At 38.2% G+C, this 24348-nt stretch overlaps 2 protein-coding genes across 3 annotated transcripts in view; one reads left to right on the forward strand and one right to left on the reverse strand.

Moving 5' to 3' along the window:
• Positions 1-723, reverse strand: part of evi5l (ecotropic viral integration site 5 like) — a 49158-nt gene extending 48435 nt beyond the window's left edge. For both annotated transcript variants that reach the window (XM_041982052.1, XM_041982050.1), the window contains exon 1: positions 390-723. The gene's annotated coding sequence lies outside the window, so the exon portion shown is untranslated. The remainder of the gene's footprint in view (positions 1-389) is intronic.
• Positions 724-17611: 16888 nt separating this feature from the next.
• On the forward strand, positions 17612-24122 carry LOC121637783 (ATP-dependent RNA helicase DDX39A). Its single transcript, XM_041982058.1, has 10 exons — positions 17612-17718; positions 18460-18667; positions 19386-19513; positions 19746-20022; positions 20190-20308; positions 22351-22482; positions 22740-22849; positions 22985-23129; positions 23340-23487; positions 23882-24122. The coding sequence occupies exons 2-10, from the start codon at positions 18460-18462 to the stop codon at positions 23896-23898; spliced, it is 1284 nt and encodes a 427-aa protein (XP_041837992.1). The 5' UTR covers positions 17612-17718; the 3' UTR covers positions 23899-24122.
• Positions 24123-24348: the final 226 nt, after the last annotated feature.

The following is a 24348-nucleotide window of genomic DNA, read 5'->3' on the forward strand; positions in this document are numbered from 1 at the left end:
CCCAGCTTCTCACATAAACATGATTGTGTAACTGCTTGAAATGAGGACGGGACGCTAAGGAAAAGACAGTATGGCATGTACACAACAGCGTGCTACGTCTTAGCAAGAAATATGGTTTATGGGCTAATGAATGGGCCGCGTATCCGTTGGCATGTTGTACAGTGACATTTTTTCACGGAGATAATGGAGCGGAAGATGAAGCTATTGTTTATAGGAATTTAACAATAATAACCCGAGCATGGCGGGTGTGTTTAGTTTCCACTGTTTGAATTTGATAGGTTACAAACTATTAGGCATCTGGGCCCGTCAAGACACCTCGAGATAACACAGCAACATAAACGATCCCTTTAACAAGAAACGAAGAATCCTTTTAAATATATCTTTCTTACCTGCACTCCCTTTCCATAGCTACAGCTGCACGCGTATCGTCCCCACCACAGCAGTCCGTCGTAAGTGTCAAACATCGGTTACCAGCTAATTCAGATCTAATTAAAACAGACTACCGAGGACAAACACAGAGAAACCGTCCAACGCAGTGCCATCCTCCTGCCGCTGTTCAACCGGGAGGCAGCGCCGCGTCACACAGCTGGTCGCGAGCCCCTGCGCGCGGGGAGGGTTGTTCGGCTGAGCCGAGTTAGCTGTGAAAAATACGTCTCGAGGCCACTGCTAAAAGCATCATAATAGTGGTATGTGTTAACCAGTGGTTAAAAAGGGATGTGGTATAAACGATCGCATCAATCATTACAATATATCGTCCAGAATGACTGGCGTTCTGTCTGTGGCTGAGCACGAGGTGGAGCGAACAAATCAGATTGCAGATCAGGGAATGATTGACATCTCACAAACCAATAGCATGGCCGAACTTTCGGATCTACGTAGAAGGACAAAAGTCAGAGCCAATCAGTGCTGGGCTTTATTCTGCTGGTAGGCAGGCCCCGCAGGTGTCACAGCCGTGTCATTTAAATGGATTTATGTCTGTATGGCAACTAAATAATCAATTATGTGACAAACATGTTATTTGTAATAATTTAAATCAGTCAATGGTTTAAGTCACTTACGAATATTGTGACTGATTATGCTATAAAACAGTTATGTATTAAGAAGCTTTAGACTCTGGTTTAGTTTACTGCTATTTCCAGCAGTTGGTGTGCACTTGCTGTGTAAAATGGACTGTAAACGTCCATGGACTAAATGATACTTTATTTATGTAATAAGCGAATGAAAAAGATATACAGCACACGTTAGTAAAATTATCCTTGTATTAATGTGTAGGTGACAAGACTATTAAAATATCATATGCTGATGCTTTGTATGTGCATAGAATCTTATCACAAACGTCCATTACTGAACATGTATATACTTTATTTCCTGCAGTAAGACTCAAAATAAGTTACTGTATGAACCAAAAGTTGAATCTAGAAGTACAATTAACTTCTTTCTATACTGTTTTTGCATTATAATCTTTAATTTAAATGGATTTTGAAGGTCATTAATCAAAAAGATTGACAAAAAAAAAAAAGTTCAAATTGGTTAAGTAAAATAAAAAAATAGAAAAAACAACTAAAAACAAAAGCTTATTTAAAATGAAGTAAATAAATAAAAGTACTAAAAGTGATGTGTGCAGACTGTACATATTTATTCATTCATTTATTGGTTATCATGGTGTAGGTAGCTTAGCTGTGCCTCTTCTTGATTATTGGTGTTTCAGACTCTTGGCTTTTCACAACAGGTTTAAATATAGAGATTATATCAGATTACATGTAGATTAACCTTCTTTATTTAATTTTCTTCTTTCATTGTATTGATGTTATTTAATAACTTTTTTCCTCACATCCATTTACATTGCAAGCTGTAACAAAATTTTAAAAAGAAAAGAATTATAAAAATTAAGTAGGAAACAAACAGAGGGAGCTTTTTAAGAAAAAAAGCACTGCATCTTTATCTTTCTTATTCCCAGTCCTAGATGGCTAGTTCCCAACTTGAACTGGTTAAAACAGGCACACATAAGAAATATTTTACAACTGAAATTTCCAATAATAATAATTTTATGATCTTCCAGGAAGCCACTTATTTCTACAAGGCAAGGCAGGTTTATTTATATAGCACATCTCATGTAGACAAAAAATTGAAGGGCTTTAAATAAAACATTTAAAACATTGCAGAGGGACACAGAAGATACAGACAACATAGAGTCTTTAACAGAGAAACAGTAAGTGGAGTAATGCAGAGTAAAGTATTATAACTCTTTTACATTCTGATGGCTTAATAAAGTAAAGAACTATTTTAAAGGCAGAAGTCATTCTGAGTTTTTTTTTTAAATATTATACTGATGTAACTAAGTTGTCATAGTAAAGTCTTATTATTAATTGTTGATTGATAAAAATGAATGTGTGAAAGTGAAAATATTGGACAAAAAAGATATTGTCAAAAACAAATTATGCCATTTTATATTTTTATTTAAGTTGATACAGTGTCATGAGGTCGTAATGAAATATCTTTGACATGCTTTGGCCAAAATAAAACAGCGATAAAACACAACAGCTCCCTTTCTAGTCGCGTCTTTTTGCTTCTGTTCACAGAAGTCAGTTTTAGGAGGAGTGAGTCACTTGGCTCCATTCTTCTTTTATATGGATTATCCCTTATTTAAGACAAGTGTAACATTTACTACCATGCAAACATAAATTTGGACTCCAATTACTTTCAATATGAGGTGAAATAGTGGTACAGCATTACCTCATTATTGTATTTTCACAAGGTAACCCAAAGACAGAGCTTATGAGCAAAGAAATGTGAAGAAAACAGGAGGAAAATAATTAAATAAAAATAGAAACACTACCAGATTTAGAACATGTGGGCAACAAGTCCATGAGAGTATAAGTCAGCAGACAGTAAGTCTAGATAGTAATAAGTCTCGTAGTATAAATCCTGTAATTACCTTTTAAACAGCATAACCCCACCCACCCGACTACCCACCCAAATTCCCTTATATCCCCAAGCTCAACAGAGATTATTAGAGATAATAAATAATTGCAGAGAACAATGTTTACAGTCTACAAGTGGTTATATAATGCTCAGTAAATTAAGAAGAGCTGTGCAAGTTAAATTGGACCATATGACTATAAAGTAGTGATAAAACAACTAGACAAAAATAAATAAATAAGTGGAAAGAAAGTGAAAAAGAAGGGAGTGGGGACTGCTTACCCTTGCAGTTTTGTCTAGGGACAGTGTTGTTCCGTCATAATAGTTGAGAAAAGAGGCCCAAATCTTCTTGAATTTATGGTAGGAACCTCTCAGGGTATATCAGATTTTTTAAAGTTTTAGGAAGTAGCCTACATAATATCTCTGACCAACTGTTGTAAAGAAGGAAGTTTCTGATCCTTCCAGTAGAGGAGAATGGGTGGGAGGGCGGAGTGTACATGCACTTTGTTTGTATGTGTGTGAGTTTGTGTGTGATTGTGCCTTTTTATTTTTGTCCTATTCCTTGATGTGTGAAGGCTGTAATATGTACAGCACTTTGTGTGGCTTTGTGCATGAAAAGTGCTCTATAAAACAAATTTGATTTGATTTGAATGAGGTGCTTCGTTATCATTGATGTAAAAGCTATGACCACTGTGATATTTCCTCTTGGAGGGCAGGAGTCAGAGGTAAGTCTTAATACAACACACCTTGGATCAGGGGAAATATTAGATTTAAAATCTCAGAATATGCCAGAAAATATTGTGTGTTAAGTCTCTGGCCAGACCAGAACACATGCAAATAGTCTGCAGGTTGGATATTGCATCGAGGACAGGAGTCATCTGAGCCTGGAAAAACCTTCAAGAGGTCTGCCATGGTCAGATGTGTGCTCTACCTGGAATTGTCAAACTGTGGCTAACACAGGGGGATGACCAGGGAATTAAGTTCAGTACAGTGTCTCACTGATCATCTGTAATGGTTGATTCAAGGTCTCTTTCCCAGAGCCTCCTAACATCCAAACGGGAATGTGAAAAACATCAGATATGCATTTATAAAGGATGCAAATGATCCCTTTGTTGTGTGGAGGTAATGATAAAACACTGTCAATAATATCGGTGTTTGGGAGATCTTAAAATTGTATGTTTTTTTTTAAAAAATGTTGAAGTTAGAAGTATCTAAACAATTATGAATTTGGTATATTAAATCAATGGGAAAGTTCTGTAAAAGATCCAAATTCGCCATCTACATTCAAGTCAGAGACAAATTTGATGCCCTTTGTGAGCCATGTTGCAAAGGTGGAGTCAGTAAATGAGGGTGGGAAAAAGTCATTTTTCTTAATAGGCAAACGTACGTTTTCACCTAATGTTTAACTTCGTCGATATTGACTAGCAGGAGGAGGTGTGGGAGAACGCAGTATTGATTCTAGGTGAATAATGTAACTGCTGATGAGAATTTGCAGCTGAAAATTGACATCTGAGGTACAGTGAATGCAGCTTTATGTGACGCTATGGTATGAGATAAAAATGGATTAATTAATTAATTTTAACACAAAATGATACTGTGATTTTAAATTAGACGGCATATCTAAGCTGCTTTTTTCTCTCTCTCTGTTAGGTGACCTTTGTGCACAAACAGTATCCATCCTTGATGAAACTATGGATTAAAACGCTAACTGGACATGGGATTTAAAATATATTTAACTGTGTCCTCACACTCATGCCCACATACAGTTGACCTGCATCGTATATGTGATTCTAAAAAAACAGCAGAGAAAATAAAAATGGTCATTTGATAACATAATATCTTTAAGTTTAATTATGTTGATCTTCTTTATCATTCTTGTAGCCATTAGCTGGTATTTGGGGATGACTGAGATCGTCTGCCATTCATGTTCAATATACAAATACCTTAGTTCCCTCAAGTGGACAAATTAGGATACTGCAGCTTCTCAAGCTTGAACCTAAAGAACACCCATTAAAAGTTTGCAGAATTTCAAGCTATTGAGATATTACTGGATCAAGGCTGATCTAAATAGGTGCCACTCAACAATTCACAAACAATTTGCTGCCAACAAGAAGGCAGAGCACCCAAAAATCCTGTGACCGTGCCCTGATGAGGCCAGGACTGTTGGAACCTTAAAGCTGTTCTGCAAAACTTGCAAAAGGTCAATTACTTTAATCCTGGGGCTGAAAATAAAGAAATCCAGGCAGCACAGGATGGAGCTGGACTCCTACTGATATAACAGCAATGTATGACATGAAGAAACCAATCAATGACATCAGCACAAGCTTGTGTCGTAAGGTTTAATGAGTGAACTGCTGCCAAAGCGGCTCTGTCCAGTACGAAACAACTGTGTTACTGTCAGGATGCGCATATGTGATTTTAAATTTAAAGTCTAGAGAGACAGAGGGTGTTCTGTGTCTGGAGATGGTGCATATGCCCAAGTATGGTCACAAGCCCCACTACCTGTATGCTAACTGCTGTGTTTGTAAACCAATAGCACTATATTAAAAATACAGTATTTATTTATATTCATATATATGTTATGTTGTTGCCCAGATTTTTATGCCCCATTTAGCTGGTTTGGAGGGCATATATTGCCTAAATGGGCAGTGACCTCTGAATGCCACTAGCCTTTCCTCCACAGTGACATTAGGGCCTGGGTTACAGAGCAGAGGAAGTTGCTCTGCCCACTTGTTCCACACTGTCTAATAGCTGCAGCTCTTGTCTCCCAGTTATGAAATCAGTTTACTCTGGACAAAATAGGAAACGTCTCCAGAGATATTGTAGCGAGGAAAATAGACCTGCCTGTCTCTGCGTCCCACAGACAGGCTGTTGATTCATCCTTTGACTCAGACCCCAGCCAGGATTAGAAGTGGCAAATATGCATAAATGCATATTATCCAGCTCCTTCCACTTCAACCCCAAAACACAGGATAGTCATTTCAGGGATTATTTTCTGTATAATCACTGCCATCCTAGTGGGCCTTGGCACTGTCTTTATTATGTTTTGCCTAATGCTGATGTTTTTTTTCTTTATGCAAAAAATTTTGATGCAGACTTCTGCTTTATCCAAGAAAGTGATTCAGTTGTCCCGTTATCCTATTAAACAATGACTACAAAATTCTGAAAAACTAAAAGTAGTTCTATCTGATATTATAGACGAATCTCAGAATGGTTTCTTGCCTAACAGGTATATAATTGACAATAGTAGATTGGTACTTGATATACTAGATTACTCAGATTTAATACAGGATGACAGTTTTATTTTGTTCTTAGACTTTCACTAAGCATTTGATTCTACAGAACATTATTTTATGTTTGCAGCACTTGCTCTGTTTAGTTTTGGGGAAAAGTTCATAAAATCTATAAAAACTCTTTATGCATCTGGTAATAGTTCAATCAAGCTACCACATGGAACTACCAAAAGGTTTAATTTGAAAAGAGGAATAGGTCAGGGATGTCCGGTTTCGCCATATCTCTTTTTACTTCCAACGCAAATACTGGCCACATGCATTAAAAATAGTGAGCTGAAAGGCATTTCTGTTGCAGGGAGGGTTATTACTTAGCAACTAGCAGATGACACCACCCTTTTTCTACAAGATAAAACCCAAGTGAATATTGCAGTCAAAATTCTTAATGATTTTTCCAAAGCTTCTGGTCTTAAACTTAATTTATCCAAATGTGAATTGTTTCCCATAAAACTGTGCAATGAAACAGAAATGGCAGGTATCCCTTTAAGATCTAAAGTTAGATACCAGGCAGTTACTATTATCAAAGAATAAAAATTTAGGAGTGGCGAAAATTTTAACCCGTTAGTAGCGACTCTAAAACAAAGATTTGATTTGTGGATCCAGAGAGATCTTACTATAACCGGTCGTGTCCTGCTGCCCAAGGCGGAAGGGTTGTCCAGACTCGTGTATGCCAGTTCTGCATTGGATGTCCCCAAAGATGTGTGCTCTACTGTGGATAAAACCTTTTTTAATTTCATTTGGAAAAGAAAAGCTCATCAAATCCGCAAGAATGTTATGATTAATAAACTAAATTCTGGTGGTTTTAACGCTTTAGACTTTTACACATTGCATTCCTCCTTTAAAATAAAATGGGTTAAAAGGTATTATTCTCCCATCATGTTTTTGAAGCCTTAGGAGGCCTTAATTTTTTTTAAAGGTGCAATTACAACATAGATAAAATACCCATTAAATTGTCCAACTTTCATAAGCAAATACTTCTTTCCTGGTCCCTAGTGTACAAGCATAACTTTACCCCACAGTCTTATTACATTTGGAATAATCAGGACATCTGTTTTAAGCATAAGTCATTGTATTTTAAAACATGGAAAGAGACATTTTGCTCGTTAGTCAGTTACTTAACAGGAATGGTCACTTATTTACATATTATGAATTTCTAGAACAATTCAAATTTCCTGTTACTCCCAGAGAATATGCCATCGTTATTGATCCTATTCCCTCAGGCAGCAAACATCTAGTCTCATCTGCATTTAGAGCGGCTCCACCTAATACTCTTCCAGAACAATTTATTGGGAACTCTGAGCCCTTTCTTAGCAAAAAAAAAAAACCAATAACAAATGTATAAGAGAATTAATTCAAAGAGATCTCAGATGTAAGCCTGCATCTGTTTTTGTTTGGAATAATGAGTATCCTGATATAAACTGGAAGAAGGTCTGGTCATTACCCAGACAATTCTTTATTACCAACAAAGCGCGAGAAGTATCTCTGAAAATTCTCCACAGGTGTTATCCAGTTAATACCTCCTTGGCAAGATTTAATATCAATTTGGAGCATGTATATTCTTTCTGTCAGCAAGCAGATGAATCTATATGTCATCTTTTTTGGGATTGCCCTTATTGTCAAATTTTCTGGAAAGATGTTAATTTGTACCTCAACAGAAAACTGGAGTGTCAAGTTAAGATGAAGATTGAATATGTTCTATTTGGCTGCTTTAATGATCACCTCCCTTACAAAATAAGATTTGTCACTAGCCTCCTTATTCTACTTGCTAAATTTCATATACATTGTAGTGAATTTGCTAAGCTAAAACCAAATATATCAGTTTTCCTGTGTTATGTCAACATGTACATGAAATCCTCAAAAATTTGCACAAATTCAAAAGCTGTGAAAACCAGAATGTTATTTGATAATGACCCCGAGCACGAGTTATAATGACCACGCATTAGATCACGCGGTCAGAGGAGGCACAGCTCGCCACTGCCTCACCTGGATTTCTGTCAGGAAATCCTCAAATTCAGCGATTTTTGTGTAGAGTCATACTGAAAATGCATTTTTAACACAGATCAGTGGAAAATATTAATATTTATTTTATTTACTTTTTTGTCTTTTTTATCATGACGCCTCTCCTGACCACACGTCACTGCTGTCAGTTGTTGATTTCACTGTCCTCAGTTATTTATTGTCTCCTCTTGTGTTATAAATCAGTTTACATAAAGCAGACTGAATTGTCTCTGTATGTACTGGCCCTGCTCAATTTATTAGTAACCCCATAATCAATATGCATAATCTTTGTAATTATCATATGTTTGTGTGTGTGCGTGCGTGCGTATGTGCGACCCTCATTATTTCTGCACTGTTACATCTCAACAGAAGCAATCTGTCAAAAGCGTACCTGGGAACAGATGAAAATAAAGTACAAGAACATATTTCAGAGTGGGAGGTAGCCTTTAAAGAAATGTATTTGTTCAGAACATGTTAAGCTGAATGCGCTTTGAATTAAGCGTGCGCCCTCTGCAGGGACTTTACTAAAAGACCAGGCCATGGTAACCAAAAAGGAACCTTGTCTCTATCTATATCTTTCTCCGTCCATCTCTTTAGATCAGCTTTCTCTTTCTCGCTCTTTAAATACCCTAGGCCTGGCTATGGACAGGGCTCAGCTGATCCCAGTTTTACTGTTAGCCAACCAGAGGCAGTGGAGGTTGGGTGTTCATGAAATTGTGGAGGGGGTTTAATAAGGTATTAATTAGTTTTAATGAATACCATGTTCCAGAACTAGCCTGCCCCCGAGCAGGCTAGTTCTGGTGCATGAGTTACCATGGTTATTCAGCGGGCATTCAAATAAGCCACGTTGATGGAATGGAACTCTGGCTTAAATGGGCCAAAGTTATTAAGATAAACCCGGCTTTCCCTTAATCCAGGTATGTGGATTAACTCCCTGGACAGACACACCTAAACTCATCACCTTACTTAGACTGGCAACATAGCAGATGAGCTAGCCAAGCTCATGAGGAGTAATGACCTTCAAGTGAATTTTAACTTTGCATGATTCAGAAACAGATAATTAACAAATTATTTGCAGACAACTGTAAGATGCCTTGTGTGTAATAAAAAAGAAGGTGTCATATCTTGAGACTGTGACCTGAGGTTAAGTGAATACGCCATGAAGACAATATTGTCATCTCAGACATCTTGAAAGATGTATTCCATCAAAAAGAGGTAGCTTAAAAAAATATTTGAAGCGTTTGGTATACATTTGTGTAATTACTATTGTTATGGATATTTTTTGTCCATCTAGGAATAACGTGATGTAAGTATGAGATGGGCTCTTGTACTTCTTGTGCTCCCTGTGTTCCTGCGTGAAGATGCCTCCAAGTTCTTCAAGCCCTGTGGCCTCACGATCAATCCTTTTACCTGTACATTCAACCTAAACATACAGTATGACATCACTCAAATAACTCAAGGAGAACCAGGACCTGTTTATAAAATTTACTTGAGTTATTTTGCAAACTGACATGTAGCAAATACATATATGAAAAGGCAAGTATAAATCATTCCACTAAATGCTAACAGGCAGGTGTGAAATTAACATATTAGATTATGTATAGAAAATGGTTTAAACGTGTAGCTTAGTTGCAGTCTAAGTGCAAAGTGATAAGTGACTGTAATGTCACTTCTAGATGTCATTAGTATGATTTGTGTTCTTGAGGGCTGAACTCATCTTTGTATTATATGCGTTTTGTACTCAGCAGATGGTTCAGACCTCACAGACTCACTGGCTCTCCTGACAGTCGGATGACGCTCCTGATGCAGCCCTCTTCAGCCTTGAGAGCCTCTGAACTGTTGTGGGGGATGAAATACTTGTGTGGTCCTGCGAATCTGGCTGACTCATTTCTCCTGACCTTTGGGTACATCTATGCACTAGACCAGGGCTACTCAATTCGGTCCTACGAGGGCCGCGATCCAGCAGGTTTTTCATGTATTCCTGTACCAACACACCTGAGTCAAATTAATGAGTTATTGTGTAGAACCTGATTGGCTGTTAGAGCCACCTAATTTGACTCAGGTGTGTTGGTGCAGGGATACATGGAAGACCTGCTGGATTGCGGCCCTCGTTGGACCGAGTTGAGTAGCGCTGCACTAGACCTACAGTACCCAAAGAAACTCAAGCTTAAATTCATATTTATCTAAAACGTTATGTGTATCACTAAAGAAGGATTTGTTCTATGAGTGAATTTCTTAGAATGGACTATTTGTTAAACTGAGTATTAAAGTTTTTTGTTATTTTCCCACTCTTTACAAACGTAATCATTTGTTGTATGATACACACACTGAAATGTTCCACACATCACAAGACATTATAAAAGGAGGTTTATCCCAAGTCCTTCCCAGAATGAAACAAGTCTCACATCACAGTATTTTTTCACTAAAGATAAGAGTCAAGGATGCTGTGGTCTTCTTTCTTACCCAATCATGTCTTTTCTTCTTATCCACAGCTCGACCTTGATTCCCAAGCATAAACCAGCAAATACATGCACAAAGAAATCTGCTGAGTACTTTTTCTAAATCTTAATACTTAAAACAGAATGACTGGTACAAAGCATAATGAATCACATATTAGTAAATATTAGTAAAACATAATGATAATATGCATTATTTTTCTTACTTCTACTTTATATTTCCACTCAGTTCTAAGCCTAAATAATTATAATGAATGCAGCACTGTTTGCCTCTTCTACCTCACATTTAATACGTTAATTGTTAATATATAAATATCATAAAATTGACATATTGCCTAGTCAAAGTTTATGCACTGAATAACTTTTGGAAAATTGCTGTTCCATTCATGCACTTTACATGTTTAATGTGCTGTTGCCTAATGCCTACTGTTGTAGAAAAATTACCAAGAGTCTGGAACGAGTAAAAGTATATAAGGTATATTTACAGGAGAAGTATTGAATACAGAATTACTTGCAAGTAATGAGAGTGGTCGTCCCGACTCGCGTGAAGTCGAGAGAGACTCCGAGGAGGCAAGAGGAAAAACAATAGATATACATTTCTGTTGAAAGAATCCTCCTTCCTGAAGACTTTGGGTGGACACACAACTCCAAGAGCTGGCATCAAAACAACCTCACATAGTTGTGTCTCCACCAGAACCAGTCTGACTAAGGGTCTGAGGAAGGACCAGATAAAGGTCCTCTTACCCTCGTAGTGAACTTTTAACAGAGCATGTATATGAAGAGAATAAACCTTAAAAGTGAATAAAAGCATGAGTAAAAATATAAATATAGTAACAATCAGTGTAAATACAATTTATAAATGAATTGTTACACAGGGACTCCACGGAGACATAGGCAGGTTAACGATACTTTATTGATCACCATAAATTCAGAGTAAGGATCATACTAGTAGTGACAATGGAGAAGGTGACGGGGGACGAGGAAAGCCAGGAACAGACAGGGAGTGAGTCCTTGGTGAGCATAGGATTAAGGTTCGACAGGGAGTGACTGAGGTGCTGGTGTATATGAGGACCAGGAGACAGGTGTGACTGATTGGGCTTGATTATGGTGAGCAGATCAGGACCAGGTGTGGAGAATCTGAGATGAGCTGCAGGAGGCCTACCAGCCCTGGCCAGGTGAGGTTGTAACATCAATATAGTAAAGGCAGTAATTATAGGTGTGATTATAATATTATATATACAGTATAATAAGTAAAATTTCTTCCACACTAACTTGATGCACTACGATTATGTTGCCAGTTTAAGTACATCACAGTAGAAGCTAAAGCTTTATTTGAATGTTTTATTTTTTAAAGTGAGTTGCAGCTTTCAAAGTGCAGTGAGTGCAAAAACAGTTTACAGCGTTAAAGGGCTCCACATTCTAAATGTTGTCATTGCTGTAGGATCGATCATGCTTAAAATCCTTTGTGAGTTTTTACCAGTGTTTACTGAATAATGTGAGATGTATACCTACAATACTGAATCTACCTTCTGTAGCAATGAGCACTATGGCACTATTAACACTTACTTTAAAATACATTTTGGTTTGCTTGAATCTTTTGCTTTTGTTTTAATTCATGAAAACTTTGTTTTTACTGAGCTCCTGTAATTTGTGCCTTTTGAAAAGCACATCGTGTTGAATAAAAAAAGGTGTTAAATTGTCACTGTGGTGTTGAGTTCATGTTTTTTTTTTTTTTACATTATTAGCTGATTATATTTGTGCAGTGGGCCAGCATCAGTTTTTAAGTTTAAACTCAATTTTGATTGCATCACCCCCAGACTTTGAGTTAAAAATATTAAAAGTTTTTGGTTGAATTACTCCCTAATTATAAGTTGTGGAATATCAATATTTATAAGACAATTTAAGGCAACTGTTTTATTTTATGTAAACTTACAACACTTAAAAACACAAATTTTTTTGTGTGTAATCTGTTACAAAATAATTTGAGTTCTGTGATCTTATTAGGGCTTACAGTGAGAAACATCACCGGGAAAAGTTTTTTCAGAAGTCAGTGTTCTCTGGGATTTATTTATCACTGCACTGCATCTGAGACAAAAATGGAGGATGTCTGTTTTTTAATAACTTTTTTATTTGTCTCATTAATACTTTTAGATTGATAACTTTTCTCTCCCAATTTGAGGTTTCTCCCTTGAAATATCCAGCCTGGGACAACAGATGAAAACTAGCCTTTTGGTTAAATCTAGACTTGGTTTAATTCGCTCTGTCCCTGTTAAATAAGTAGCCTAAAGAATGAAATCTGCTGCTTCATTTTCCTTTTTGTCTGCTGATCATAAAGCTGCTGCAGCAAAAAATATTTGGCAGGAATTCCAAATACGACATTTTTTTTAAAGGGCAAGAGCCACTGCTGAACTAATGTTTGTTTTTTCAGAAGGAACAAATATTTCTTTTATAGCGGTATACATATATGAGCAGTATGCACATTTACATGCAGTTCACATGCGAGTGGCTTCAACTGCACTCCTCGTGAGAGGGGTGCTGTTTATGGCAGGGGTGCTTTTTTCGGCACAACACTGGCACACTGTCCCTTTGGCTCCTCAAGCAAATTCAGTTCTTCCCCAGCGCGATCTGGTTCATCCTGGGACTCCTTGTACACCTTAATCATGTCAGCGATTAACTGCGCATGCTTCTCATCAGGTGCAATGCCACGATAATTCTGGTATTTGGTATTCCCGAAGGCAGTAAGTAGCTCATAGCCAACCCATGTGAATTCTCTGAAATGAGTTGCCTTCGGGGCACCAAGCTCATAACAGAATCCGTAGTAAATACGGCTATCAATGCGGCGGGATGCCTTTATTACTGCATCCCACTGGTATCGGTACAAACGTCTTATCTTAATCCAAGGAAAATCTGGATGTTTATGGATGGCCTCAACTATGATGTCCAGAGCAGTGACGTTGGAGCCGGTCGCCTGGCTCAGGAGCTCCCGTAGGCGTGTGGCAGCAACAGGCACCTTCGTAAGCATGCGTTGTAAGATGACATTTACATCCCAATCATGGAGGAATTCGGCAAAGTTTATGAATGTCAAGCGCACGTCGTCCGCTTGGTACATTCCCACAAGGTCAGGCATCAGGGGGCGCAGCTTGTCCATGATGCGCTGCTGTTTGGCATGGCTCAGCAGGCCGATTGTGGCAAAGGAGATCAAAAGGATGAACACGCAGTACAGGTAGCGGTCACGCTCGCGACATGCTGGATGAGCCACAATGCTGGCGAAGAACTCCAGTCGAGCGTCTCCAGTGACATTGTCCATCCATTCGTGGTTCTGCAGGTTCCAAACACCTGCCACGACGCCGTTATTTGTAGGCATTCGTGTAATGACCTCAACAAACCATCGCTCATTCTGGAAGTTGGCAGGATCAGCAGTTAAACGGTTCACCTCAGCTTGCGCATCGGCGGGCTGCATGCACTTATCAATCGAGTAATTGGGAACAAGGCATTCAGCAATCAACTGCTGCTTCACAAGGTTACCCTTGTTTCTCTCGAACCTCATAGCTGAGATTATCCCAGCCAGGGCTAATGCGTTAATGTCCACCTCTGATCTTTTCACGGCATCATTGCAGAATGGAGCCATATTACAGGTTCGAAAGATGCAAGGAAGTAGGCCTACCCCGCTTGGAGGAACAAGTTGGGCGAAAACGGCAGCATTGTCACACGGACCAAAGCGAACACGGACATCCCCACCAACTTGCTGGTCAGCCGGCGGGTTCACAGCAGCCGTAATGCCTGATGCAAGCCAGTCTAGCTCGCAAGACTGTTGATAACGCGCTGCAAGGTAACGCTTTGCAAGGTCCTCCATGGCAGAACAGTGACGCGAGCACAATCACAGATGAATTGGAGCTCCTTCTTCTCCAGGTGTTTTTTTTTTTTTTTTTTTGGTGGTAGCAAACAACGTTAAGTGGTGCATTACTGCCATCAAGCGGAATGATATATATACATATATTCTGGATTAGACCTGTTATTAGAAAACTAAATGACATTTTATGATGGATATCACCTGCACTATTCTGTAATATATCTGGAAATCTAAGTTCAAATTCTTTTGTCCATCTTCCTCCTTTCTGCCTCACATTTTTTATACCTCATCAGAACATGTTCTATGGTTTCATTTTCATTACAAAACATACATTTACCACTGTCATACTTGCCCATTATATAAAGAGTAGCCTATTATTTAGTCCAGTATTTCCCAACCTTAGCCTGGACAGTACCCTGTTGTATCTCCCGTTTCCTGACTGCCCTCCTCCCTTCTCCCACTGTTCTTTTATACAGCCTCTGTATAGCATCTGCTAAATGACTGTAATGTAGTGTAACATATCAAGGTTTTATTACATCGCATATTGCTTCGCCCTCTGCCCATTCATTTCCCCTGACCTCTATGTGAGCTGGCACCCAAAGAAATATCACTGTTACACCCAACCTATGAATTCTGTATAATGTTTGTTCAATTTCTATTTGGACATCTGGTCTACCTTCTGAATGATTGTCCTGAATACTGGCCAATAAAGAGTCTGAACAAATTACAGATCTTTACCGAATTGAGCCGTGCCTCTAATCCAACAGGCCTGACTGATATCTAACTGATGATTCTTGGTTACATCTGGTATTTGCTTATGTCACTCTACGTAGTGGGAGAGCTCTAGCTAAAAGACAGATAAGTTCTACTAAAAACACAAGTTTTAAAACATTCATAGCAGATCTAAACCAGCTCAGAATGTAATCCATTATTACAGAAGTTAAAATAAAACATTAAATATTGTACCTTTATGAATATTAATTGGTCATTGATATGGACTTAAAGTAAGTATTTATCAAATCAAATCATTCTTTACTTATATAGCACTTTCACATACCAAGGGGTACTTAAAGTGATGCACAGGTAAAATAACAATGCAAAATAAACAATAAAAGGGAAAAGATAGTACAAAGCCTGGCCCAATGATCATGCTCTTTGAAGTTAAAAGCCAATATAAAAAGATGGGTTTTAAAAAGAGATTTAAATTCATTCAGGGCTCTGGCAGACCTCACAGACAGAGGGAGACCATTCCAGAATTTAGGGGCTGCTGAGGAAAAAGCTCTGTCTCCCCGAGTCACAAGTCGAGTCCTGGGGACTACTAACTGCATTACTAACACACCAATTTATTAAAAACATAGAAATGATTTTGATGAATCTTGTACCCTCTGTACAACACTTAGCGAAATAATATCACATCTCTTAAGACTGTATTTATGTTAATTTTTTTGGACTTAAACTGAACATTTATTTGAACTATATTGTGGTAATAAAATAAGGTTACAATGTAAGGATGTTATTATTATAATGATAAAAAAACTCACTTGTTTAAACTTTTTGATTCTACGCTTAAAATTTTATATTCATAAATATAAGTGGTCTAATGCAAAACCCAATACGCCTCAGTTTAAGGCTGATCTGAAAACCTACCTCAGTGTCTAATTGATTTACCTAATTGGTTTACCTTAATAATCACTTAAAAAAACCAAACCAAAACAAACAAACAAACAACAAAAAACCTTAATAATAACTATACTTTCCGTTAATTTTTTAATAATCCCCTGGCATACTGTTATTGTATACTGAAGCTATTTTTATTTATTTAGATTTCATCCATGTTGCTCCTTTGTGTTTCTGCTTGTTGTATGCCCTGTTCTGTTATGGTTATTGTTTTGAATAAAGTTACAAAAAAGGAGTGAACAAAAAAAACTTAAAAAATATTACTCATGTACTGTCCAAAAACATGGTGTTTGTCAGAATTAACAAAATGATCCCTTTACAAGTATTTTCCACACGGTACGAGTCACAGTAAATACGCTTTAGTTATGAAGACGGATAGACTCCGCCTACTCCACTCAGAGCCGGTTGCGCTGGTGTAACAATCGTTCGAACCAACGGCACTGGCACCAAATGCTCCTGATGCCTTTAAGTGTTTGTACGACAAGTTGAGTGGCATTACTTCGCTCGTGCGTGAAATTTATGGCTGCAATGCACCAAATCAATGTTTAAACTTTCAACCCTGTTGAAATAACAGAGAGATTTCCTTTCCATGTGCCATTTCACACTGCAATCAGTTTGTGGATGATGTGACGTGGAGGAGGCTCTGGCTCCTACCAATTCATTGTCTTGTCTCTAACAGTTAAAGAAGTGTACTTCAAACTTCTATATGGATTTTACCCCTCGAAAAGTTTCTGAAAAAGATTTTAATCAGATATTGATGTTTTGTGTACTTTTTGTGAACATTCTTCTGAAACCGTCACTCATTTATTTTGGCTCTGTTCTCACTCCAAACTGGGCAACATTTCGATGATTTCATCTGTTGTATCAATCAATTTCAATTTATACTGGAAACAGGTTTTGTTTGGCCTCCACCAAACTTAATTGTAATTCTTAATTAATATATCAATTTTCTGGCTAAATTTCACGCTCATAAATGTAAATTCCGAAAAAGAAAATCAATGTTATAAACTTTCTGGTGGAATTTTTTTTAATCCACTGGCATAAGTTTCCTCTTTTTAAAACTTTTTTTCTTTTAAATAGCAGACAAGCTACTTATGCTTCTTGAAAAGATGAATTACTATTTTTGTACAATTTAAATATGCAAATAAAGTTCTCGAAAACAAAATCTGTTTGCCAAAGACTAGAAGAAATAAGAAGAAATGTAGCCTACGTGGCATTGAAACATGTTTTTTTATGATTAAGAGAAATTTTTGCGGCTTTAATAAATTTGATCGATTGAAGTAACAAAAATACAACAAAATGCTCAAACGAACACGAACAATTCACTTAAAAACAGCAAATGACCAAAGTTTGTTGTGGTTTATTTAGGGTTTAATCGATCAGAATATGCAGTGCGCTGTTTTCATGACAATTCTTTTGACCCAGCGTTGGAAGTTGCACATTTTCCAGGTGTACGTGAACGCAGCATACGTTAGTGCACGCTTGCTAGCACGATAGTTTCACGCTGACATCTGAATAAAGACTCACGGTAAATTTAAAGTATCTTTGTACCTTCCACTACACAATTGGAAGTGCGTAAATGTGTTTAGTTTTAAATAATGTGGGAGATGTTTGATTACTTTGCGACTGTATACGTGTTTTCCCTTATTTATTTAAGAGTTGCTTCGCTAGCTACCATGCTAGGCACGCTAACGTAAGCCATTTCTGTTTGTGATAACATTAACTTTTATGCTGCTGTTAAGCTTTGGTTGGAGTGGGGAATTTTGTTTCTTGCCATTCGTCTACTTGACAAACACACATACAACGATCTAATGTTGGACACATTAGTTACGCAGGCATAATGCTCGCCCCCTGCTAGCTAGCTAAGCAGCCAGTTTAAATGACGGAGGACTCCATTGTTAGTGAGTTTTATCAGTGGCGTCTCAAAACGATATGGTCTAATTTTGACTTAATGATCGAGTAGTAGTAGTTAAACACAACATATGCATCAATCAAGTCATTAATCACTGAACACACAGAAGATGAAATTAGCTTTATCTTCTTTGAATATGATTGACTTTGTCTACTAGGGCCCGCTAATGTTAACCAAGCTAATTTGCTGTCAGCTTATTTATACAACTGCATAGAATTTGGATCCTTTGACCATCAAACTAGTACCATATCAGGTTTCTGCCTGTCAGTTTTACTATTGATATGAAATAGTTTAGGCTTAACCACTTCACTCTCCTTAATTTTTCGTTTTGTTTGTTTGTTTTCTCCCTTAATCCAGATGGCAGAGAATGATGTTGATAATGAACTTCTGGACTATGAGGATGATGATGAGCCCCAGGGGCTGCCAGAGAGTGGTACCCCAGCAAGCAAGAAGGAGGTTAAGGGCTCCTATGTCTCCATCCACAGCTCAGGCTTCAGAGATTTTCTCCTCAAACCAGAACTGCTCCGTGCCATTGTTGACTGTGGGTTTGAGCATCCTTCAGAAGGTAACGTGCAATTTTGATTTACTTGACGTTCGTGGACATAATTAAAAAAGAAAAAAAAAAAAAAACATCCAGTTTTTTAAATTATTAAAACCTGAGCAGGACAGATTAGCCTGGAGGCAACTGAAATAATACATACTTGCTCACTAACAGGCAAATATGGTCACAAAGGACAAGATCAACATGGGTCATACTGCAGAGTCAAAGTCTGTGTGTCCCTTATATGTGTTAGTAATTTGTGTAGGCCCTGGAAACTCTTATAGCCTTAATTGTTGCATGGGCTTTACAGAGCCAGGGCATTCAGGACTTTACATTTCTGTTGTCTTTCTTTGGATGGCCCACACATTTAGGTAATACAAAACTGGAAATGAGTCAAAGATATGTAGAATACAGTTTTCTTGAGAGAAGTTAGAGAAAAGAAAATAAAGCAAAAATATAAATAAAAATCAAAATGGGAAAATGTACTGGTTACCGATGTAAATAACATGAAATTATTCTAAGTCGAAAATGCAGTTAACTGTAATGCATTCTCTCTTATCTTGTTATCACATGCTAAAGTCTCATGACATGAATATCTAACCATTAACTGGCAAATCCTTTGGATGGTTTGATGAGAAAGCAGCGGTTTTAAGGCATGCTATATCTGAAAAGGACTTAAATTAGGCTAAAAGTACTTTTTACTGTTTCACTAACTTGTTGCTAACATTTGCTTTGTTTGTAGTTCAACATGAGTGCATTCCTCAAGCGATCCTAGGCATGGATATCCTGTGTCAGGCCAAGTCTGGTATGGGCAAGACAGCTGTGTTTGTACTAGCCACTTTGCAGCAGATAGAACCAGTGGACGGGCAGGTGAGTTTGTCTTTACACGGTCTGAAAATCTTAACCATGCTGAGCCATTTGCCTCCTTCCTATATCTGTATATTGAGCGATGTTAACTATTGTCTGTACGTTCTTATTTTTGCCCTTAGCTGTAAAATCTCTAGTTTATCAAGTACTCAGATATGAAATCATATAAACTCCAGGTGGAGTCTCTCCTGTGTGTGTGTCCCTTTTATAACACCACAGTTTTTTTGTCCCCCAGGTGTCTGTCCTTGTGATGTGTCACACACGAGAGTTGGCCTTCCAGATTAGTAAAGAGTATGAGCGCTTCTCCAAGTACATGCCCACTGTCAAGGTCTCTGTGTTCTTTGGTGGCCTGGCCATTAAGAAAGACGAGGAAGTCCTGAAGAAGAACTGCCCCCACATTGTTGTAGGAACCCCAGGACGTACTCTGGCACTCATTCGTAACAAGACCCTCAGCGTGAAAAACATCAAACACTTTGTGCTCGACGAGTGTGATAAGATGTTGGAGCAGTTGGGTGAGTAAGAAGATAAAGAAAAGTCAGAAATAAAACTGAATTGTCAGTGAGACATTTCAACATATGTCGATGATGACAACGTGGGGTTGGTTTTAGTACAAACCTGAACTCAAACAGGATTTGCATCTAAGAACAGTGGCTAACGAGTACATTTGGCTTTCCCACAGACATGAGGCGTGACGTCCAGGAAATATTCAGACTGACGCCTCACGAGAAGCAAGTTATGATGTTCAGCGCAACTCTGAGCAAGGAGATCCGGCCTGTCTGCCGCAAGTTCATGCAGGATGTGAGTTATCATCTAATGTTGCAAGCTATGGCCTCTTTGCAAAGACACAAGCGGCTCATTTTGATGTAAATGTAGGTTTAGATGTCGATCACTCTGTGAACATAGTTAAGTTATAACTGAGTAGATAAATTTTACTTGTGAACAAGTTCACAGAGAAGATCCCAGTAGTTGTTAAAAGATCCATTCAGGTTTGTACAGGTTTATATTCCAGTGTGTGATTGAGTCTGTTAAAACAAGATGGCTAGAAGTCTTTTTTTCTCATTTTTATTTATGTCTACAGTAGGACCCTGAGATTACTGTGATGTGGAAACATAAATGAAATTGAAAAATGTGACCAGTTTGACCGCTGCAGTCTCCGTAGGTGACATCACCTCCACTGATGGAGCTCAAGTTTTACCCCATATGTTCAGCAGTGGCTAAGAAGGCCCTGCACTGCAGGCCACCTAAGTTAGTTGTTTAGAAAAGTTTAGAAATTCAGCAGAATGTAGCTCTAGAAATAATTCGTTTCTTGTGAAGCATTTGGCTGACAATATACTATTCTGGCTGACAACCAAGGAGGAGCGTCTGCAGAAACCAGAGCAGCCCCCATCAAACTGTTTGTGCTGCTGAACAATCCTTGTTGATAAAACTACTGATATAAAAGACTATTTTCCTTTATTTTTTTCTTTTAACAAATAAAAACAACAAAAAAAAAAAACTAGATGTTAATGGCTGGTTAAGCTGCTGGCTCATAAACAGAGGCTACAGCATCTCAGTACGGCCAGCCCAGGTTAGAATACCTCCGACCCCCTTTCCAGTAAAAAGAAAAAAAAAACCTTAAAATGGAAAAAAAAATGGGTCAGGATAAATTTTATACACCCAACACATGATTAGACCACATTCCCTGGGAAAAAATGAGGTCACATAATAAACCACAAAACTCAGGAAAAGAAATTGGGGAAAAAGACAGAATCTGGAAAAAAGAAAACATTTTATAGGGTTCTGCTGTAGCCCTTCTAGACATGAGATGCATAGTGTTATAGTTAGATACTTGTCACATTACCACTAATGTTTTATTTAGGTATCATTATCATTAAAAGCATTTTTCACTCTTTTCCATGATGATTATTTCACGCCCACATCTAATGTGCTTCTGAAAAATGGACTCTGTCACCATCACCACCAAACTACTGACACTGATGGATGCCAAAGCTAAAACTTTGTCTTTATATAATTAGATTAGATTTTACTCATAACATTTAGCCTTGTTATAATTATGTCAACATAACAAGCATGCTGCTTAGTGTTGACCAAAGCGGTAGTGAATGGAAGTCTTCTATAATGAGATGTAGTCAGAGAGCAGAAGATTCAGCCATTCAATCATTTTTAGGAAAATTTCTCATTTATTTAGCTCAGATACTTTGGAAAAAGACTTCTGTGGTTTAACGGAGTATTATAAGTAAATCCATCGAGAGGGAAGGTTTAGACAGCGTGGGAAGGACTTAAAGCTGGCCACATGTCAAATGAACCAATCACAGCGGTAAGATTTCCGTCTCGGTTGATGATGGAAAGCAGCAGAGTTCTCATTAAAATGTGACGCAGATGCATCCGGCTGCTGCTCCATTCTTGGAAAGCAGTGCATCTTTTCTCACTGTGCAAAATTTTTATTTAATTGTGCACCTAAGACCTTTTCTCCCATTGAGACAACGGCTGCCCCCTGAACATTTCATTTTATTAATAATCTATGAAAAGTAAAGATTCTTCCTGTGTGCTGACCATGCAGCAGTGTGAGGGATAATGTAGTGCTTCTCATCAAGCCTCCTTTAGCTGTTGGACATTCGTGGTGGATCGTGACACAAGTGGTCTTTTCAGGGGGTCAGAATAAACATCTTCAGCGGATCTGGCTCGGTCAGAGCAGCAGGGCCTCGTAGCTGTGCTACAGTGTGGAAGATATCATAGATTCTTAACTTCAGTTTTCATGCTTTTACACTTCTGATGTGGTCCATAGAGCAGTGTTGATGTGAGCGAGACTAATGGTGCTCCTCCTCTCCCTCGTTGTGCAGCCAATGGAAGTGTTTGTGGATGATGAGACCAAGCTGACCCTTCATGGCTTACAGCAGTATTACTGCAAGTTGAAGGACAGCGAGAAGAACCGAAAGCTGTTCGACCTCCTCGATGTGCTGGAGTTCAACCAGGTAGAGCTGGCCCTCATTGAACATGACGTACTTGATTACATTGCAGTCATAATATTTTTAAAACTCTACCAAAAAAAAAGTAATTTGCAACCTCTCTAATTTTCTATGTTTTATTATTAAATTTCAAGTTAATATTTCTTCCTTTAGAGTAATGGCTCTTAATCTTACTCAGGAGTGAAGCAGCTTTCCCTTCCCAACCCTCCTTAACACATCTGAGAATATTTAGGAATAAAGCGTTTCCTTTGTTTTTCTGACAGGTGGTGATCTTTGTGAAGTCTGTGAATCGCTGCGTTGCTCTGTCCCAGCTGCTGGTGGAGCAGAACTTCCCGGCTATTGCTATCCACCGGGGCATGGCCCAGGAGGAGAGGTAGATGCTGTTCTTCAGATTGATCAGTGTGTTGTGATGCTCTCCTCACTGTGCAGTAATTTGTTGTTCTTGAGCTAAAACTGTAGATTGGTAATGTAATCTCTAACTAACGTAATTGTTCCTGTACTCGGCCAGGCTTTCCCGGTACCAGCAGTTTAAAGACTTCCAGAGGCGGATCCTGGTGGCAACCAACCTGTTCGGCCGTGGCATGGATATTGAACGAGTCAACATTGTTTTTAACTACGACATGCCAGAGGATTCTGACACATACCTTCACAGAGTCAGTTTGTTTTTTATATATGCAATGAAAACTGCATTTAACTCTACAGCTTGTAAGAAAATGACCACATGCATTTATCCACTGCAGTCTAAAGTTTTGATACACCTTCCCAATGAATCTTATGGGAATGTGTGTCCAAACTTTTGTCTGGTAGTGTGTTTGTGTTCACACAGCCTGTTGCAAGTCCCAACTGTCTTCTCTTGACCTCAGGTGGCCCGTGCTGGCAGGTTTGGGACTAAAGGCCTGGCCATCACGTTTGTGTCAGACGAAACCGATGCCAAGATCCTGAACGAAGTCCAGGATCGCTTCGAGGTCAATGTAGCAGAGCTACCAGATGAGATTGACATCTCCTCCTACAGTAAGTTTCCTCCTTGAGGACACTTCCTAGAAGAGGCCCTCTTCTTGTGTCTATGTGCAATTATATCCTGGTTATAAAGAGGCTTTGGGGGTAACATTTGTGTGTTATTGATGCCATCTCTTGCACTGGATCCATTTAAACATGTCTATTGTCACTTAAATGAAGCATGAAAATATTCACCCTAAGCTCCTAACTTGTTGGAAAAAGTAAGAAATTGGCTAATTTTCACAGGTTATTATCCCTGTGCAGCATTTGAAACAAGCCAGATCAAACAGGCATTAAGAAAAGTTTTATCGTACAGAAATGAAAACACACAAGTCTTTGAAATTGCATTTGATAGCCTGTAAATGAAATTGTGCAATTTTTCTTCACTATTGTTTTTTTCTTTTTGCAGTTGAACAGTCCAGATGAGTCTGAAGTGTCCTTCCGGTGAAGCCTGCGTGTGACCCCTGTTGTTGTTGTTGTTGTATTAATGGAAAAAAAACCAACGATACCCCTAATATGTTAAAATCTCTCTCCCTCCCTATATGTAGGCAAGTTCAGAAAACATTTTTTTATTTCCTCATGTCTTTGCAGAGTGCTTATTTTAGTGTTTTCAATTATTTGATTATGTTTTGGTTTAAGAATAATAAATTTTGTTTTGTAACTTATTTTTTGTGCTTATTTCAAGCCTTAAATGTTAATAGTTTTACATGTGTGTTAGATTAAATTACTCTTTTCCTTTTGATTGTAGGCAATTATACTCACCAGCAGAGGGCGCCCTCATCCTATTTTAAGACTCGGCCACTGTTTTCCTGAACAGCTGGTGACTTCAAACTGCTGCCAAGAAACTGTACCAGTGGAGTTAAAATAAATCTTCAC

The sequence above is a fragment of the Melanotaenia boesemani genome, chromosome 4, assembly GCF_017639745.1.
Source record: "Melanotaenia boesemani isolate fMelBoe1 chromosome 4, fMelBoe1.pri, whole genome shotgun sequence".
NCBI classification, from domain to species: domain Eukaryota; kingdom Metazoa; phylum Chordata; class Actinopteri; order Atheriniformes; family Melanotaeniidae; genus Melanotaenia; species Melanotaenia boesemani.